The sequence below is a fragment of the Heptranchias perlo genome, chromosome 13 (genome assembly GCF_035084215.1).
Source record: "Heptranchias perlo isolate sHepPer1 chromosome 13, sHepPer1.hap1, whole genome shotgun sequence".
In the NCBI taxonomy this organism is placed as follows: Eukaryota; Metazoa; Chordata; class Chondrichthyes; order Hexanchiformes; family Hexanchidae; genus Heptranchias; species Heptranchias perlo.
Window position 1 is genome coordinate 39,420,449 of NC_090337.1, and position 18,287 is coordinate 39,438,735.

General features: G+C 42.4%; 1 protein-coding gene across 2 annotated transcripts in view; it reads right to left on the bottom strand.

Annotated features, from left to right (window-relative positions):
- Window positions 1-18,287, bottom strand: part of serpini1 (serpin peptidase inhibitor, clade I (neuroserpin), member 1) — a 59,851-nt gene that overhangs the window by 25,944 nt on the left and 15,620 nt on the right. For both annotated transcript variants that reach the window (XM_067995356.1, XM_067995357.1), the window contains exons 2-5: window positions 11,479-11,751; window positions 9,644-9,874; window positions 5,328-5,522; window positions 1,656-1,860 (exon numbers count right to left, since the gene is read on the bottom strand). In XM_067995356.1, the coding sequence (XP_067851457.1) occupies window positions 1,656-1,860; window positions 5,328-5,522; window positions 9,644-9,874; window positions 11,479-11,731 (884 nt within the window). In that variant the 5' untranslated portion in view covers window positions 11,732-11,751. The remainder of the gene's footprint in view (window positions 1-1,655; window positions 1,861-5,327; window positions 5,523-9,643; window positions 9,875-11,478; window positions 11,752-18,287) is intronic.

An 18,287-nucleotide genomic window follows, 5' to 3' on the forward strand; every position in this document is an offset into this window, starting at 1 on the left:
ACAATTTACATTACTGATTTAGATTCGGGAATCGGAAGTACAATTTCAAAATTTGCGAATGATACCAAATTGGGGGTGCAGATAATACAAAGGAAGAATGTGTCAAAATGCAAGACGACATTAATAAACATGCTGAATGGGTGTGTAATTAGCAAATTAATTTCAATATAGGTAAGTGTGAGGTGGTGCATTTTGGTAGAAGAATAAGGAGGCCACATACTGCTTGGATAACAAGAGTCTAAATGGGGTCGAGGAGCAAAGGGATCACAGGGTAAAGATACACAAATCATTAAAAGTAGCAACACAGGTTAATAAGGCCATAAAAAAGGCAAGTCAAGTACTGGGGTTCATTTCTAGAGGGATGGAATTGAAAAGCAGAGAAGATATGTTAAACTTGTGTATAGAACCTTGGTTAGACCACACTTGGAGTACTGTGCAAGTTCTGGTTTCCAAATTATAAAAAGGATATAGAGATATTGGAGAGGTGCAAATAAAATTCATAAGGATGATACCAGAACTGAGAGGATATACTCATCATGAAAGGCTGAGCAGGCTGGGGCTCTTCTCTACAAAAGAGAAGGCTGAGAGCTGACCTGACAGTGGTCTTTAAGATTATGAAAGGGTTTGACAAGGTGGACAGAGAAAATGTTTCCACTTGTGGGGGAGACCAAAACTAAGGGGCCATAAATATAAAATAGTCACCAGTAAATCCAATAGGGAATTCAGGAGAAACTTCTTTACCCAAAGAGTAGTAAGAATGTGGAACACGCTACCACAAGGAGTAGTTGAGGCAAATAGCATAGATGCATGTAAGGGGAAGCTAGATAAGCACATGAGAGAGAAAGGAATTGAGGGGTATACTGATAGGGTTAGATAAAGTAGGGAGGGGGGCGGCTCATATGCAGCATGAACGCCGGCATAGACCAGTTGGGCCAAATGGATTGTTTTTGTGCAGCAGATTCGATGTAACTAGATCCTTTCCCAGCTATAACACTTTCTGAAATGACTTCTATAAATATTCAAAATAATTAATTTGCAGTGGTGACATATGAAAATTAAAAATAATTTAACACATTTGGAGAGGTGGCAGATAAAAAGATTTTTTTTTAAATGATCAGTTTTATTTAAATACATATAGTTGATTTTTTGTAAGCAAACTAATGTTAGTATTAATTTCAGGTCTTCAGACACTGCTAGCATAGTAAACAATTGGTCAGAGTGTGATTATTAAAGTGAAGTGCATAACATAGCATATTCTATGCACAATGCAATACCATGTGAATGGACATTTTATGTTATAAATTGGATAGCCAGGTGAAGGATAGACTACTAGAGCCTAGTCTTCAGTTGCTTCCAAGCCTTTATTCACAGAGCTCCACACTACACCCACACCACTCCCCAGATCAGCTCGCTTATAAATGGATACGAGAGTTCTCAATTGATACGCACCACCTTAATACAATTAACACTAATTGATATAAATCACATGGATGCAATTAACATTTCACACTATTAAATGTGGCTATTCTATAATCACAAATTTTCCTTCGAAATTTAGATTTTATTTTATGATTCAAAATTACTGGCCAAACTTATTACAGACATGCAATTTTTTTTATTAGACATCACTCTCCAAACAAATAAAAATCTCTCACCTTGGCACGTACACTTCAACCTTCTGCTTCTTTACAGAGCTTGCCCACTCATTAATTAGTTGAGTTTTAATAAGTGGCTCCAAGGTAGCCAGTTGTACTTCCTGTCTTGGGAGAACTATCATCATACTCATCTTGTCACCGTCGTAAGGCATTTCTAAAACCTGGTATACTCCTCCTGCCTCATTTGAACCATCACTGAACTCACCTGAAACAAAAATAAAGTTGCATCTACATATAGTAAAATTATAAACCATAAATTAAAAACATATTAAGAGTAACTACTTGTTTTCAGCATTTTCACATTTGCTCCTCTGTGCACTGATAAGCGCTAGGGTTAAAATATCTCTGCTGTGTAGTCAATAACAGAGAACCTCAGGCCATGTGCAAGGGAGCTCACTTAAGGATTTCTGATGAGATCAAATCATGCCAAAAATAAAAAAAACACTGTTTTGAGGCACTGTAATGTGAAATATTATGGCTAAGAATCTTTCTATAAAATAATAAAACACTGAAGTTTTGCATTCCATATAATAAAGCTGCTCTGCCCTCTTTCCCATACCAAAAACAACTAGTCAAATCATACACATGTTCCACTGTTCCAAAGTCATATTGCATTAAATATTGTATATTTTTAAAAAAGGATTACAAGTGGTAACAAATTAGGGAGATTTCTATTTTATTTTATACAGCTCTGGAATGGCTAGTTAAAATGAAAACTGTCTTTCTTTACCAAATTACAAAATGAAGCTGAGAGTTGAATTATCTGTGGGACCAGGCCAGGTTGGTTGATCTGGAAATCAGACCAATTATAAAGAGGTTTGTTCTATGTTCTAATTAATTATACACTGACCTGTGGCCTTGGGCCACATACTACCCCCCAGCCCTGGAAAAGCATCCCTGAAAGCCCAGGCAACTTCGACTATTTTCACTTATACTTCTTATTTATTGGTTTGTCCTTTTTGAATTTTATTCTTAGAATTTTAAAAAAGGGTTGTCTTCAGCATTGTTGTCTCATAGATAAATAAATCTAAAACAGAACACCAAGATTGTATCCATAGCCAGAGCTATTTGCAAATTAATAGGAGCATGGATTTAAACTTTAGATGTGCCCACTACGACTCCATGACATGCACCACTGAAGCCCACAGAAACAAGAGCTTGCTGTCGTTCGTATTGTTGTGTGTATCATAGATAATTGACACCTGTGATTTCAGAATCTTTGGGACTAGATAAGTACTGGAAAATTCTTCCAGAGTTTATTTCTGGCAGGAAATTCAAACTTTGGATACAACATTGAACTTGGAAGGTCTAGAGTGACAAACCTGAATGCCTCATCCAGAAGTCTTGTCATTTATCATACTGTGTAAGAAAGGCATTTTAAAAAGAGAACATTATCCCTTTATAAACACACTCAAATCTTATTGTTTTTTAGGTTTTTCTTATATAAAGTATAGGTCGATTCAGCACCTTGCCATATCATTTGGCTTCTGTACATTAATAAACATGTAGATGAATCTGATGAAATTCATTTAGCTTCTACACATTGTTCTATTAGTGTGCTATTTTCTGTGTTTTGGGAGAACGAAAATGTGGGGGACATCTCACATGATCTCCAGTGTACTATACAGCACAATGAGCTGTTAATTAATCCTGGGCTTGTTATTCTGGATGGGGAGAAGAGAGAGTGAGAAAGAGTGAAAAATGGAACAGAGAAAGTGGGGGGGGGGGGGGGGGCAAGCGAGGAGACACAGAGAGGGGGCGAGCGACGAGACACAGAGAGGGGGCGAGCGACGAGACACAGAGAGGGGGCGAGCGACGAGACACAGAGAGGGGGCGAGCGACGAGACACAGAGAGGGGGCGAGCGACGAGACACAGAGAGGGGGCGAGCGACGAGACACAGAGAGGGGGCGAGCGACGAGACACAGAGAGGGGGCGAGCGACGAGACACAGAGAGGGGGCGAGCGACGAGACACAGAGAGGGGGCGAGCGACGAGACACAGAGAGGGGGCGAGCGACGAGACACAGAGAGGGGGCGAGCGACGAGACACAGAGAGGGGGCGAGCGACGAGACACAGAGAGGGGGCGAGCGACGAGACACAGAGAGGGGGCGAGCGACGAGACACAGAGAGGGGGCGAGCGACGAGACACAGAGAGGGGGCGAGCGACGAGACACGTTTAACTATGGCTGCAAATCTTTGCCATGTCCTAAACCAGGCAGATAGAGAAGGGAGACAGAGCGAGGGGGAGAGAGGCAACACAGAGAGGAAGAGAGAGGAGACAGAGAGACAGGCAGACAAATGGAGAGACAGAGACAAAGGGGAGAGTGAGTGTGAGAGTGGGGGGAGAGAGAAGGAATCAGACCAAGGTCTTTGTAAGTGTTAGAAGGCTTTAGAAAAAAGTTGAAGGTCTTTAGAACTTGAATGAGGGCTTTAAGAATGTAAAGTTAGGTTTACGATTAATTTGCTTAGTTTTAAGTAGTGTTCCAATAGTTAGTTCAATAGGTTAAGCTTTTGAACAGAGAAAATACAGTTTAACAGCCAACATCAAGTTAAGTATAGTAAAGTTAACTAATATTTAGGTGGAAAACATCTAAAAATGACAATTACTCACCAGAGACTCATCCTGATAGTGAAACCAGAGTATCACAGAGGAAATCAGAACTGCCCAATGTTGCAGCTGGCCTGCTACTCAAGGAAAAGTCGTATGATTTTATGCTCAGTTCACTAAGAGACAGCCTCAATATTGGAAGCTACCAGTGATGCACTGAATATAAACCAGTAACTTAAGTTTTGCCGAATCAATGCTACAAACTTGGCTAGTAAATGCAATGTTATACTGTCACTAAGCAAAATCCAGTTAAAAGTAAGATACTGCAATGCTTACGATTAAGTTTAATGTTGTGCTTCTGATGATTTATATTGTTAAATTATGTTAAATATTAGTTCACTTTTACTATAATCATTACTACTGAACTCTGGTGCTACTAATCATATTATCGCAGCTGTAGTTAACAGTGTTAGTAATGCATCTCTGTGTCTGACTTACTCTTTGATGTCTCTGGAAAGTAAGTTGTACACTGCTCACTGTTATACTGTATCCTGCTGTGGATTGAATTACGTAGGCCAGTTTGAAGTAAACCAATTTAAGCATCATGTACGAAACCCCAGGCATAAATAAATGCTAAATTCCAATCTGAATTTTCAATATGTATTGGTCAAAGGGGTTTGGGGGAGGAAGGAGCGAAAATTCACTGATATGGGTACATATTATTGATTTCTGATACAACATTTCCAAGACATTATGGGAAAAGTGCAGGATTTAGCATTCACAATTCCTACAAGTGTCACTTGAAATTTTCTTTGTAGGATTGAAATATTTATGTAATAAAATATTTGCGCCAAGTGCTGTAAGGCGAGTATTTCATTATATTAGTACCTAATCCAAATTGATGACTGCACTAGAACTTAGAAACACTTATCAAAAAAGAGGTTTCATTGCAAACTAGTTTATTACAATGTTGCACTATATAACAAGGCTGTATAGCTATATAAGGCTAAGGAAACAAAAGAACACTGTTCTCTATCAAATTTGAACCTCCGTTCCAAATGTCAGATCAGGTGAATGGAAAGGTCGATTTTAATTAACTGTAAAAAAGCTAAACATTTGCAAACCATAGTAGAAGTCTCCTTGTTGGTACATCATAGGTATCTGTATTTCACTTTCATCATCTTTGGTAAAAGGGAATGTGCGCGTATTCTCTGCTCTGAACTGAGACTTCCAGTTTCCTTTAAAGTAAATTGCGTTAATGAGGACCAGACGGGTTAAGGCATTGAAGTCCTTTGGCGATAAAATGTTTTGTATCCTGTCTGCGTAGAGAAAAGAAAATGTAAAAGTTTATCATTCCACTGAGATAAAAATCAATCTAAGAGGTAGCAGAGATACATATTACAAACCTAAACTCATTGCATACCAAGTAAAATTAATCATGAGCATGTTGTGAATTTAGCTGTAGTTAGTGCTTAACAGCAAAGATACAACGATTAAACAATTTAACTTTTGCCAACTTCCAAATGTTCTGATGAAGGGTCCACACTTGAAATGTTAACTTGTCTGCTTTCTCCACAGACGCTGACAGAAATTAATAGTTACTCATGTTTTCAAACTGAAGAGGTATAAACAGTACCATTCCCCAGGGGTATACATACACTCTCTCTCTCTTTAATATAGGGGCACAGGATCAAAATTTATAGACAATTCAAAAATTGGGAGCTACGAAGAGGACTGTAAGCAATTTCAGGAGGACATAGGTTATTGGATTGGGCAGATAGATGTCAGCTGAACTGTGAGGTAATATATTTTGGGAGGCAGGAGAGGAACAATACAATAAATTTTAAAACTTTAAAAGAGCAGAGAGACAAAGGGATACAGACACACAAATCTTGAAAAGTGGGAGGACAAGAACAAAATTGCAGAAACAACATGGGAGATCCTACTTTTATAATAGGGACAGACAGTACAAAAGCCAACAGGCAATAGTAAACCTATACAAATCAGTGATTGGATTATTGCAACCAGTTTTGGGTGCCCTATTTTAGGAAGAATTTCTATTGAGGGGGTGCAGAAGAGAGGGTTTAGGGTCTTTATTTAGAAGTGATTGAAGAAACTGGGCATCTTTCCATTAGGAAAGACAATGTTTGAGATGAGATCTAATTTATTTTATTCGTTCATGGGACGTGGGCTTCGCTGGCAAGGCCGGCATTTATTGCTCATCCCTAATTGCCCTCGAGAAGGTGGTCATGAGCCGCCTTCTTGAACCACTGCAGTCCGAGTGGTAAAGGTTCTCTCAGTGCTGTTAGGAAGGGAGTTCCAGGATTTTGACCCAGTGATGATGAAGGAACGGCAATATATTTCCAAGTCGGAATGGTGTGTGACTTGGAGGGGAACATGCAGGTGGTGTTGTTCCCATGTGCCTGCTGCACTTGTCCTTCTAGGTGGTAGAGGTCGCGGGTTTGGGAGGTGCTGTCGAAAAAGCCTTGGCGAGTTGCTGCAGTGCATCCTGTGGATGGTACACACTGCAGCCACTGTGCGCCGGTGGTGAAGGGAGTGAATGTTTACGGTGGTGGATCGGGTGCCAATCAAGTGGGCTGCTTTGTCCTGGATAGTGTCGAGCTTCTTGAGTGTTGTTGGAGCTGCACTCATCCAGGCAAGTGGAGAGTATTCCATCACACTCCTGACTTGTGCCTTGTAGATGGTGGAAAGGCTTTGGGGAGTCAGGAGGTGAGGCACTCGCTGCAGAATACCCAGCCTCTGACATGCTCTTGTAGCCATAGTATTTATATGGCTGGTCCAGTTAAGTTTTTGGTTAATGGAGACCCCCAGGATGTTGATGGTGGGGGATTCAGTGATGGTAATGCCATTGAATGTCAAGGGGAGGTGGTTAGACTCTCTCTTGTTGGAGATGGTCATTGCCTGGCACTTGTCTGGCGCGAATGTTACTTGCCACTCATGAGCCCAAGCCTGGATGTTGTCCAGGTCTTGCTGCATGCGGGCTCGGACTGCTTCATTATTTGAGGGCGTGCGAATGGAACTGAACACTGTGCAACCATCAGCGAACATCCCCATTTCTGACCTTATGATGGAGGGAAGGTCATTGATGAAGCAAATGAAGATGGTTGGGCCGAGGACATTGCCCTGAAGAACTCCTGCAGCAATGTCCTGGGGCTGAGATGATTGGCCTCCAACAACCACTACCATCTTCCTTTGTGCTCGGTATGACTCCAGCCACTGGAGAGTTTGCCCCCTGATTCCCATTGACTTCAATTTTACTAGGGCTCCTTGGTGCCACACTCGGTCAAATGCTGCCTTGATGTCAAGGGCAGTCACTCTCACCTCACCTGTGGAATTCAGCTCTTTTGTCCACGTTTGGACCAAGGCTGTAATGAGGTCTGGAGCCGAGTGGTCCTGGCAGAACCCAAACTGAGCATCGGTAAGCAGGTTATTGTTGAGTAAGTGCTGCTTGATAGCACTGTCGACAACACCTTCCATCACTTTGCTGATGATTGAGAGTAGACTGATGGGGCAGTAATTGGCCAGATTGGATTGGTCCTGCTTTTTGTGGACAGGACATACCTGGGCAATTTTCCACATTGTCGGGTAGATGCCAGTGTTGTAGCTGTACTGGAACAGCTTGGCTAGAGGCGCAGCTAGTTCTGGAGCACAAGTCTTCAGCACTACAGCTGGGATGTTGTCAGGGTCCATCGCCTTTGCTGTATCCAGTGCACTCAGCCGTTTCTTGATATCACGTGGAGTGAATCGAATTGGCTGAAGACTGGCTTCTGTGATGGTGGGGATATCGGGAGGAGGCCGAGATGGATCGTCCACTCGGCACTTCTGGCTGAAGATGGTTGCAAACGCTTCAGCCTTGTCTTTTGCACTCACGTGCTGGACTCCGCCATCATTGAGGATGGGGATGTTTGCAGAGCCTCCTCCTCCCGTTAGTTGTTTAATTGTCCACCACCATACGACTGGATGTGGCAGGACTGCAGAGCTTTGATCTGATCCGTTGGTTGTGGAATCGCTTAGCTGTCTATAGCATGTTGCTTCCGCTGTTTAGCATGCATGTAGTCCTGAGTTGTAGCTTCACCAGGTTGGCACCTCATTTTTAGGTAGGCCTGGTGCTGCTCCTGGCATGCTCTTCTACACTCCTCATTTAACCAGGGTTGATCTCTGGGCTTGTTGTTAATGGTAGTGTGAGGAATATGCCGGGCCATGAGGTTACACAGATTGTGCTGGAATACAATTCTGCTACTGCTGATGGCCCACAACACCTCATGGATGCCCAGTTTTGAGCTGCTAGATCTGTTCTGAATCTATCCCATTTAGCATGGTCGTAGTGCCACACAACACGTTTGATGGTATCCTCAGTGCGAAGACGGGACTTCGTCTCCACGAGGACTGCGGTGGTCACTCCTACCAATACTGTCATGGACAGATGCATTTGCGACAGGTAGATTGGTGAGGACGAGGTCAAGTCGGTTTTTCCCTCATGTTGTTTCGCTCACCACCTGCCGCAGGCCCAGTCTGGCAGCTATGTCCTTCAGGACTTGGCCAGCTCGGTCAGTCGTGGTGCTACCGAGCCACTCTTGGTGATGGACATTGAAGTCCCCCACCCAGAGTACATTCTGTGCCCTTGCTACCCTCAGTGCTTCCTCCAAGTGGTGTTCAACATGGAGGAGGACTGATTCATCAGCTGAGGGAGGGTGGTAGGTGGTGATCAGCAGGAGGTTTCCTTGCCCATGCCATGAGATTTCATGGGGTCCAGAGTCAATGTTGAGGACTCCCAGGGCCACTCCCTCCTGACTGTATATACTGTATCGCCACCTTTGGTGGGTCTGTCCTGCCGGTGGGACAGGACATACCCAGGGATGGTGATGGAAGAGTCTGGGACGTTGGCTGAAAGGTTTGATTCTGTGAGTATGGCTATGTCAGGCTGTTGCTTGACTGGTCTGTGGGACAGCTCTCCCAATTTTGGCACAAGTCCCCAGATGTTAGTGAGGAGGACTTTGCAGGGCCGACTGGGCTTGGTTTGCCTTTGTCGTGTAGGGCTTTACAAGGTAAGAAGTGAAAAAACCTATTCCCACTAGTCTCTGCATCAGAGGGCATAAAATTAAGATCACCGCCAAACAAAAAAAGGAGATTTTTTAATGCAGAGGGTTGTTAGGATATGGAATGCTTTCACAGAAACAATGATAGCAGAATCCATAAATCTTTGAAAAGGGAAGATGAATATTTCAAAAGAAAAATGTAAAAGGGTACTGGAAAGGCAGGAGATTGGGACTAAGTGAATATCTCTTTCTGAGAGCTAGTGCAAGTGCAATGGGCTGAACAGACTCCTTCTGTGCTGCATAATTCTGATTCTGTGCAATGTCAAAGTTCAAACGTACAGCCGACTCTATTAGCAGCATTTAACGAAATTGACAATACTTACTATTGGTTTGATTCTGCACCCACTCATTGATATGATCAGCCACAGAAAAAGGTTCGCTGAAGTCAACACTTTCAATACTGGCACTGAAATATTTTTTCAGCATTTGAAGGAACTTGTCACTTAGTTGAAATCCTTCCTGCACAAACAACGAGTTGGCAAGCTTCATTACATATTGCTGGCTGTCTGCTTTCATGGACTGTGAGAGGTCTTGCAACAAGTCAAATTCTTCACCTGAACAGAACAGAATTTATTACTTTAAAAAAAGAATATACTCTATAATAATGCTCTACAATGTTAGAACAATGCCAAATGTATGGTCTTCCTCATTTCTTAAGAGAACTTCAACCTCTATGTACAAGATGGAATTTACACGATGGAGATGGGGGCGGGGGCGGGGGCGGTGGGGAGGTGAATAGGAGAAATCACCCAGGGACAGGCTCGAAGACCTTTTCCAAAAACACCTGCTTAGTATTTAAGCAGAAGTAGCAATGAAACCTCGGGGGTAATTTTAACCCCCAAGAACAGGTGGGTTGGGGGCGGGTGGGAGGTTAAAATTACAAATTTGTGGAGCTGGACTGCATCCCAGCTCCCACTTGCCCGCTTCTAGCTTTAACTCAGGTAGGTATGGATGCGTGTGCACAATAGACACCAGGAAGCCCAGCCCCCACTTAAAGTTGGCGGGCGATACTTAAAGGGGCAATGTACCTCATTGAAATTGTTGAGGTACTTAATATTTTGTTTATTACAAAAGTTAAATGAATTTAACCATACCTGTTCGGCTTTCCTATTGCTTCCAATTCACGTCAGGTGAAAGCACGTGGGATGGACTGGATCCATGAGGTGAGTGCCTTTATTGCACTGCTTGTGGGCCTGGAGGAGCAAGAGTGCTTCATTCAGGCCCAACAAGCTCACCTGGCTGACAGGAACCTCGCGATCCGCCTCCCCCCGATGTCGTCCACGTCCCCCCACCCCTCCCCCGCACTGATATTTGCCAGTGCCGATGATCTCTCTCTCTCTCTCTGATTTGCAACACCTTTCACTCCCGACAGGCAGCCAGTCTGTCAATCTGATTGCCTGGTGTATGGGAAAGCTGGAAACACAAATACCCACCTTCAGTTGAGTTACAATTGTAGATTGCGATGCACTCAATTCGCTTCCGGGTTCCCCACGCGAATATCTACGGATGCGGAGGGTACCCAGCTCAGAGATAAAATCATGCCCCTCAAGTCTAACAAAAGGACAATGGACCACAAAAAACCAAGAGCAGTAATCCAGAAAGAATTGAGGAGTAAGCTGCAAGCAAGTTTTATGTGGCGGCTATCATCATTCCAAGAATAATAAAAATTAAATATGGAATGTAATTCAACATTCCTCATTCATTCAATCTTGTACAAATGGCAACATACCAAATGGACTGTAGAAATTGTCAATACAACACAAAAGAGCTACACAAGCATCCTTGGTTAGAGTACTGCAGTAGGCTCCTATAAGGACTGCACTTGCTGTAATAAAGATTTTTATAAGTGTACAATGGTTTGCCTTCTCTGGAAGGTTCAAGATCTACTGATTGGCTGATGAGAACTCTACCCAAGAATGCCAGTCATCCAAATGAAGATTAAGAAGCAGGTGCTATTCCTAAGGAACACTTTCTAAAAAACAGGCATTGGGTGCTCTGAGACTGCTAATTTAAGGTGAACTAATGCTGATTGATAGGCATTTTAAAACTATGAACTTAAGCAACTAGAAGCATGCATGTACAGTTCACGTTTAATACTTTTCAGCATATATTACAGACTCACTAAACAATCAATTTTTATATAAGTAGACAGTATTACCTTTCTGCATGTAGTTGTAGCCCATAACATGTTGAATTTGCTCAAGAGTTGTACCACCAGCACCAAGCTCAACCATTCCTAGAGCATTAGCAATGCTGAAAGGGGAGTAAAAAATATTTTCATCTTTCTCCATTGACCGCAAAAAGTGATAAATCTTCACAGAAAAGTCAGCAGTGATGTCATCCTGGATGCCTGCATCTACTGCTACACATTTCACAATCAGCAGGATCAGGAATCCCAGCAACGGTGTCATTTTTCTGCTAATTTTCAAGCCTATGGGAAGAGGAATTCTAAATCAGTACTACAATAACTGTAATATTGCAAAATAATCTTCCTTACAGGTAAGAAATTGCCACAATATTATACTCTGTACAACTGAGAAAGCAACCAAAGGTACAGCAGAAGAGGGAGAGGAATGTTTGACCTCAGGTAATCAAAAGACAGAGGGAAATCAAGATGGCTCTGGTATTTTTGAACAAGGACCAGCGACCCCAACAATTCTTTCCTGTTCCTCTCTTCAAGGAGGTGGTACTGGGGGGGATGGCAGAAAGAAATAAAACTTGCATTTATATAGTGCCTTATGTCTCAGAAATATCCCAAAGTGCTTCACAAACAAAAAATTAGTTTGAAGTGTTATGAAGGTACCAAAATTAAGGAGGCAACTTTGCAGGGGCTATCTGAGAGCTTGATTGGATACTTGCAGGCCTTCCACCTCCTGTAACCACATTGGAAACTCACGGTCTAACTTAGAACTTTAATACACTCTTTATATTGTTTGCTTCCAAGATGGCTACCATCTTGAAAATCTCTGTAGTATGAAGTATTCAATTCACAGGGTTGTTTGTGTCTCATACTGCTTATCATCTTCTTTAATGAGTTCTGGCCCTAGACTCAGCTGTTTTCTCTCTCCTCTTCCCCTGTCCCTCCCCCAACACACAGATCCTAAACCTTCAAGTCTAACATCTTGTCCATCAATAATTTAATATATTACTCTATCAAACAAATTATTAATTTCAGTTGCCTTCTGCAGCTTCAAGGCAGCAGGGTACGGTGTTACAATGCTCCCCATCCCTCTAAACACAGAATTCAAAATCTTTGTCCTGATTTACAAATCCCTCCCCAGCCTCACCTTACCCTACCTCTACAACCTCCTCCAGCTTTATATCCCAGTCTGTTCTCTTTGATCTGCTAACTCAGACCAGATGTGCATCCCATTCCATCATCAGTACAGAGCTTTCCAGGATTTTGACCCGGAGTCGGAAAGGAGGTGGGGGAGGTCGAATCGCGGACGGGAAACCCAGAAATATGGGTTTCCCGGACATCCTTATGAATTTGACGCAAGGACAATTTTTTTGGTCCGTTTTTCGTCTGACAGACCAGCCTGATTGACAGGCTGGTCTCAGTCGGACGGGAGCAGCGCAAGGAAGAGGACATGAAAATGTAAGTGTTCAGGTACGTCTTAGATTGTATGGATGGTGGGGGGAGGGACACACTGGGGGGGGGGGGGGAGGAGGGTCATGGAGGAGGGTGGGGATCGGGTGTCAGTCACTGAGCGGGGGGGGGGGTCCGTGATCGTTTTTTTTTGGGGGGAGGGGCGGGGGTCGCTGCAGGTAGACTTGTTGAGCCTGGGGGAAACCCTCCTGCTCCTCCGGGCCCACAAGCTGTACCAGAAAGGCACTTACCTGCAGTTTCGGGCCTTATCGCCTCCTCTCACACGGCGTGAAGGCGGCGGCCCAGGAATCCTGGCCCCCAGAGTTTGAAATTGCAAAACCTTTCAAAATGGAGACCTGCAGCCTCCTTTAAAAATTTTAGTGGCCAACCCGCCTCCTGGGAGTGGGTTGGTCGCCCACCCCTCGTCCCGCCCTGGTGAAAATCGGAAATGGGCGGGTTGGAGGCGGGTCTGAAATTGTTGCAATCATCAATGCTTCCCTCCCCCCAGTCCACCTGTTTTTCCCAGTTAAAATCCTGCACCTTGACTCTATTCTCTGGAATTTTTCCCTAAACCTTGCTACTTCTTTCCCCACCTTCAAAAGCCTCACTAAGACCATATCTTTGGTAATCTCGCCTGACTCTTACTGCCGGACAACTGTTTCGACCCCTTCACGTGTAGGGTGCCGTATAAATGCAAAGTTGTTGTTTCAACACATTAATATACAAGGACAAAAAGTTAGAAATCAATGTTGTATGGATTCATGAAGTTTGCTTGTTTTATTTATCACTCAACCAACACGACTAAACACAGATTATCTGGTCATTTATCTCATTGCTGTTTGTGGAACCTTGCTATGCACAAATTGGTTGCCACATTTGCCTATACTATAACAGTGACTACACTTCAAAAAGTATTTCATTGGCTGTGATTTGTTTCCCGTACTCCATTACTTATGTCTAACTATTTCTTTCATTACTCCTTCAGTGTCAGTTTGGTGAATGAATGTGAGCCATCTCCAGTTCATGTCGCATTACATTTAATGCTAGCCTGCTAGCCATATATCATTGCTTTCCTGCTGCAAGACATCACTGCCAACTCATTTCACAAACTAATTGCAATTACATTGGTTAGCAATACTCAGCTAGACTTCAGGAGATGCATAAATAGGGAATTTAGTTCCAGAGCCAAATAAAAGCCAAGTTATTTCTCATAATTTTGACAATAATTTTAGCTCATCAGTAATGTGAATCATTAAACAATATTTACAGATATTCCAAATTCTTCAGTCAGACGGGCTTACACTAGCACACAGCACTAAAACACTATTACGCTGCACACAAGATTTGCATTCATTATATCAGCATTCTTGGCTCATTAAAAACACTATTGCTTATATACTCAAGTGCCAAGAGTGTTGATACGACAGGTAATAAATTCACAAAGGTTGCTTAGGTACTAAGACAAAAAAAAGTTACATAAATACAAGTTAAGTGTCAGAAGTGTGCTTGGAGGGGAAAAGTAGAATTTAATCCAGTGTTTAAACATACATTCAAGCCTGAATTTTTCCAGTATTTACACTCATTCAAACTACACACTAGGCACACTGATGCTGCAAGTTTCAGAAGAAACCAAAGCCCCCGGTATATAGCAAATGTAATGTGGCATATACACATTCTAATTTACCTTCCAGTGCAAATCTTCTATCCCAAGAACTTACACTGGTTGGTACAGGTTAGTTTTGATTTAGTATATGAGTTATAGCACTGGATTCCATGTTGCCTCAACTCCAGTCCACAAAGCCAAAGCCACAAATTTGACATGAAAAGTTATACACTAAGAAGGACATTAGTGTTGTCGGCACTGATTAATTTGAGACCACCTATTAAGGTGGTCATTTTATCAAAGGGATCTTTCAATGCACTAACTCAAAATTAAACCTACACTGTTAGTGTTCTGGGATACTTGCAACACAGTGGAAAAGTACTGCTGCATGTTCTAATCTGCAGCACCTTTATTTTATATTTCCAAAACGGATGTCTGAAGATCTGTGGTAAAAATGGTACAAAACGAAACCAGGGAAGGGCTGCTTCCGAAAAAGCATTAACAAGAAGTAACAAATTAGCTACACGATAATGAAATTGGTCCATCCGCAAAACCTGTGGAAAACAGCAGCCTCTCTTGCACCTTTTATAAATACATCTCCTTAGATCAAATATCTTTCATTATGATGGCTGTTCCATCATTTAGCTAACACAAACAAGTTGCTCAGAATGCCTGGGACAGGATTTCCTCACTTAAAATGATATGGTTGAGTTTGGACTCTCGCAGTTCTCTAACCTCCCCGCCAACTGAAAACTGTCATGTCTTATTTATTTATGGAACTGCATACACAAACTGCAGCAGGCTTATTTAAAATTATGAGGCTGCGACAATGATATATTTCTCAAACGATAAAAAGCAAACTGCATGGTTAGGTCATGATTCCAGATACTTAAAGATATCATGACAGTAATTTTGGAACTACATTTTTGCAAAGCACTTCAATGCAGCACCTCCAGGTAATTACATGAAAGATCAGGATGCATCATGAATCTGATTGACTACAGCAGCTTTCCACAGCAATCAAAATGTCTTCTTCATCAGGAAAAGAGCTATTTATTATAGGTTTAAAGCTAGACAGCCATTACAGAAAGCTGTCCCTGGAACCTGTTAATTAGACTGCTAGAAAGCATTTAAGGTAATACAGCATGGTACAGCAGGGGAATAGACAACTAAATCATCTCTAACCAGACATGTATTTACTCTTTTTGTGTTTACTTTTATGTTTGTTGGTATTTCAAATCTTACCATTCTTTGAAAAACAAAATATTACTTACATTATTGTTGTGAAGCAGCTAATATTTGTATACTGCTATGAGAGAAATAGCATTTTGGAGGGAATTATGATCATCACTTGTTCTGGGGTGGGGGGGGGCTAATTAGTTCAGAGTGAGTTGTGATAACAAGACCCTCAGAGCCAGAAATAAACATACATCAAAACAAAATTATGCCACATTATCCTCTTGCGTTTGGGGGAAATTTCTGACTTTGCACTTCCAATGGGCAAGGCTTTTGCTGGCAGCACAAAGTCAAAAAATTCTGTGCACAGTTTTTATATTGCTCAGAGGGTATAATTAAAACCAATGTATCACCTAAATTCTATATCAAGGTATGATTGCTTGGATTAAATGCCACAGTTATACGAATTGGCCAAAGAAGGTTATGTTAGATCTCAATTTCTGATCCAGCTCAATCACATCCAGATTTGTACCTAAATATTGAGTTTCTCCCTACTAAGGGTTAGAGATATACATTTTGGGGTTTTGAGATTTAGTTCTAAAGTCCAGAGATTTGTGAAGTCATAGATATGACACTGGGCTACCATTCACACCCCTCATGTTTCTGTGCATTCCACTCACAATGCTGTTGATTGGATATAGCCACTCAATCTCTAATTGCAAATATGGTCAGGAAAACAAACATGTGCTCCAGCACTGCAAGAAATCAGATTCCCTCACTTGACTTCCAATTAATTGAAACAAATGAGACAATGTTTAAAAAATAAAATTTTGACTACAGCTGTACTTGATTGCATGGCCAAGACTAAGAGTTTCAACGCATCACAGGAGCAAATCCATAGCCTACTACACTGTGGCATGATGAAGCAGAAGGCCAACATGGTGCCACAATGCACTGGCCTGAAATAGGACTTGGAACTAAACGGTTCAGTTCTTAAAAAATATCCAGTGGATCATTTTTACAAATAAAATAACAGCTTGCAAGGCTAAAGCTCATTATTCCTTAAATGACTAAACACTAGAAATTCTTCAGATTATCTGCGTATGTGTTGGTTAGGGCTCAGCTGGAGTACTGCACAAAGTTCTGGGCACCCTATTATAGGAGGGGTATTAAAGTCATGGGAAGGATATAGTGAAGATTTGGTACAATGATAGCAGGAATAAGAGGTTACAGTTAGGAAGAAAGGCTTTTCTTGCTAGAAAAAGATCTATTGAAGGAACTAAAAATTATAAAAATTAAATGAGTGCAGCGGGCACAGAGTGATCAGCTTAAGAGATTGGTAAGTGTGGGAGTTCGGTGAAGTGGGGGAAGGAGGTACTGCTTTGCCTTGCTTTTCCTAACTTTTTCCACAGAGCGACGGTGGACCTGAGCAACAGAAGATAGAGAACGGGGATAAAAACAGCAGACCTGCAACAGGAGAAAACTGCAGTGTGATGTCACAGGTGAGGCAGGTAAGTGATTGGTAGTGACTGTGGGCTGAGCTTTAAGTTAACATATAGCATATAACTAAACTTTAAAAACTAAACTTAATTTAATTAATCTAATTAAATGAGGTAAACAATTTGATTAACAATAAATTAATTAATTAAATAAAATAATGGGAGAACAGGAGATGTGTTGCTGCTGCAGTATGTGGGAACTTGCAGACATTTTTGTCCAGGGCGACTACATCTGCAGTACGTGTCTGCAGCTCGAGGAACTTCGGCTCCGAGTTGAGGAGCTGGAGTCCGACTTGCGGACATTGCGAGACATCAGGGAGGGAGAAAGCTACCTGGACCTTTTGCTCCAGGAGGCAGCCACATCCCTTAGACTAAATACTTTAGAATTGATACGTGGTCAGGGACAGGAGGGTGTGACTGTGAGTGAGGCAGGTACAGGGATCCTGGAGGTAGTATTGCAGGAACCTCAGTCCCTGCGCTTGACCAATAGATTTGAGGTTCTTGCAACCCTTGTGGACAAGTGCGGGGACTGCGGGGAGGACGAGCAAACTGACCACAGCACCGTGGTACAGAAAGCCGTTCAAGCTGGGAGGGGGGGGTGGTGGGGGGAGTAAAAAGGAAAGTGGTTGTAGTAGGTGACAGTATAGATAGGGGGGTAGACACTGTTCTCTGCAGCCAGGAGCATGAATCCCGAATGCTATGTTGCCTACCCTGTGCCAGGGTTAAGGACATCTCCTCCGGGCTAGAGAAGAACTTGGAGTGGGAGGGGGAGGATCCAGTTGTCGTGGTCCACGTAGGTACCAATGACATAGGATGGACTAAGAAAAAGATTCTGCTGAAAGAGTTTGAGCATCTAGGGACTAAATTAAAAAGCAGAACCACAAAGGTAATAATCTGAGCCACAAGCAAATTGGCATCAATAGGATCAGGGAGATGAATGCATGGCTCAAAGATTGGTGTGGGAGGAGTGGGTTTCGATTCATGGGGCACTGACACCAGTACTGGGGAAAGAGAGAGCTGTTCCATTTGGACGGACTACACCTGAACCATGCTGGGACTAGAGTTCTAGCGAATCGAATAACCAGGGAGGTAGATAGGGC